General features: G+C 51.0%; 1 protein-coding gene and 1 long non-coding RNA gene across 2 annotated transcripts; one reads left to right on the top strand and one right to left on the bottom strand.

Moving 5' to 3' along the window:
* Positions 1-310: 310 nt before the first annotated feature.
* On the bottom strand, positions 311-798 carry LOC115071232. Its single transcript, XR_003850332.1, has 2 exons — positions 635-798; positions 311-363 (listed from the first exon to the last, which is right to left on the bottom strand). It is a non-coding gene; the product is annotated as an uncharacterized LOC115071232 (long non-coding RNA).
* Positions 799-1,402: 604 nt separating this feature from the next.
* LOC115071231 lies at positions 1,403-2,188 on the top strand. Its single transcript, XM_029565819.1, has one exon. It carries the CDS (start codon positions 1,403-1,405, stop codon positions 2,018-2,020), a length of 618 nt encoding a protein of 205 aa, XP_029421679.1. The 3' UTR covers positions 2,021-2,188.
* Positions 2,189-2,235: the final 47 nt, after the last annotated feature.

Here is a 2,235-nt window from a genome sequence, read left to right as displayed (position 1 = left end):
TCTGTAGAACTTTTTGTTCATCTGTAGGATTTCTGTGGATCTCGTCTGGACAAGGAACTTCCTTGTCATCTGTTATTCCGAGCTGCACACCTGAGTCAGTGTTGGTGTTTCTGTGTTGCTGTGTATTTGTGTTGGTCGCGACCGGCCCCCATGGTCTGGGGAGCCCGATATTTTGGGGCTCAGCATGTATCTGAAGGATACGTGAACCTGAGCGAAGTGACAACCTCGCCATCTGATTTTGTTCTTTCAGTTTTTCTCCGGAGTCGCGCTAAGCGGTACCTTGTCGCCGGCTGTCTATTTTTGTTGTTTCTGTTGTTTGTCTGTTTCATTGTGATTTTAGAATACCCCAAAATGGGACAACACCTAACCACCCCCCCTGCTCTGTGTTGCTGTGTATTTGTGTTGGTCGCGACCGGCCCCCATGGTCTGGGGAGCCCGATATTTTGGGGCTCAGCATGTATCTGAAGGATACGTGAACCTGAGCGAAGTGACAACCTCGCCATCTGATTTTGTTTTTTCAGTTCTTCCCCGGAGTCGCCCTAAGCGGTACCTTGTCGCCGGCTGTCTATTTTTGTTGTTTCTGTTGTTTGTCTGTTTCTTTGTGATTTTAGATTACCCCAAAATGGGACAACACCTAACCACCCCCCTGAGTTTAACTCTAGATCACTGGAGAGAAGTTAAGAGCCGAGCTCACAATCAATCTGTGGAGATCAAGAAGCACCAATGGATAACCTTTTGTTCCTCCGAGTGGCCAACGTTTAATGTTGGTTGGCCTCGGGATGGGACTTTTGACTCTGATGTTATTTTGCAGGTTAAGGCTAAGATCTTCTCCCCTGGACTAACGGGACATCCGGACCAAGTGGCCTATATAGTCACTTGGGAAAACCTCTCCCTCGAACCACCACCGTGGGTGACTCCTTTTCTCAGTCCTACACGAAGAGTCCCCCTCCCTTCTGCCCCTAATCCGGACCCTTCGACCACCTCCTTGTGTCCTGTTGTGGTAAAACAAAAGCCTGTTCTGCCCCCTGATGAGAGTGCTCCTGCTGATCTGCTGAGTGAGAATCCCCCTCCCTACCGCCCTCCTCCGCAGGCCACTGCAGCTGTACCAGGTGACGCCCAAGCAGAGGGATCGGAGGTCGCTCCCTCCCCCATTGCAGGGTGGCTCAGAGACAGGAGAGGCCAAGGAGATTCCTCACACATCCTGCCCCTCCAACTTGCAGGAGGGGAAGGAAACCAGTTACAGTATTGGCCCTTCTCCGCTTCAGACCTGTATAACTGGAAAACTCATAACCCATCCTTTTCCCAAGACCCGCAGGCCCTAACAGCCCTGATAGAATCTATCCTCCTTACCCACCAACCCACGTGGGATGATTGACAACAGCTCCTGCAGGTCCTCCTAACTATGGAGGAAAAGCAGAGAGTCATTCTGGAAGCCCGAAAGCATGTCCCGGGGGCAGACGGGAGACCAAACCAACTGCCAAACGAGATCGAGGCTGCCTTTCCCCTCACCAGACCTGCTTGGGATTTCAACACGGCTGAAGGTAGGGAACACCTACGTCTTTATCGCCAGGTGCTTGTAGCGGGCTTCCAAGGGGCAGGGAGACGCCCTACCAATTTGGCCAAGGTAAGATCAGTAATGCAGGGAACTGACGAGCTGTCCACTGTGTTTCTAGAAAGACTTAAAGAGGCATATCGGAGATACACCCCCTTTGACCCCGATAGCCCCGATCAAGAAGTGAGTGTCTCGATGTCTTTCATATGGCAGTCAGCTCCTGATATTAGGAGTAAGCTCCAGAGAATGGAAAATCTGCAGGGGCAAGGTCTTAGGGATCTCTTAAGAGAGGCAGAGAGGATTTTTAACAAGAGAGAGACTCCAGAAGAAAAAGAGGAGAGACAGAGAAGAGAGGCAGAGGATAGAGAGACAGTGAGAGACAAAAGGCGGAATAAGGAATTGAGTAGAATCCTGGCCACAGTAGTAAGAAAGGAAGACGAGAGCAGAGTAGAGAGGAAGGGAGATTGAGGGTGTGTCGAACTAGAGAAAGACCAGTGCGCCTACTGCAAGGAAAAAGGACACTGGGTAAAGGACTGTACCAAGAGAAAGAGAAAACAGAGGGAAGAAAAAGCTGAAATCCTTAACCTCGATTAGGGAGGTCGGGGCCAGGAACCCCCACCTGAGCCCAGGGTAACTCTTCATGTGGGGGGACAGCCAGTCACCTTCATGGTAGATACTGGGGC

Source organism: Nannospalax galili, unplaced genomic scaffold (assembly GCF_000622305.1).
Source record: "Nannospalax galili isolate Female #2095 unplaced genomic scaffold, S.galili_v1.0 scaffold19, whole genome shotgun sequence".
Lineage (NCBI taxonomy): Eukaryota > Metazoa > Chordata > Mammalia > Rodentia > Spalacidae > Nannospalax > Nannospalax galili.
Note: the sequence above shows the minus strand (reverse complement) of the source record. Positions and strands in the feature narration are given on the sequence as shown.

What these genes read in the sequence shown, in the direction of transcription:
- LOC115071231 (XM_029565819.1), top strand. Translation starts at nt 1,403, where the DNA reads ATGGAGGAAAAGCAGAGAGTCATTCTGGAAGCCCGAAAGCATGTCCCG.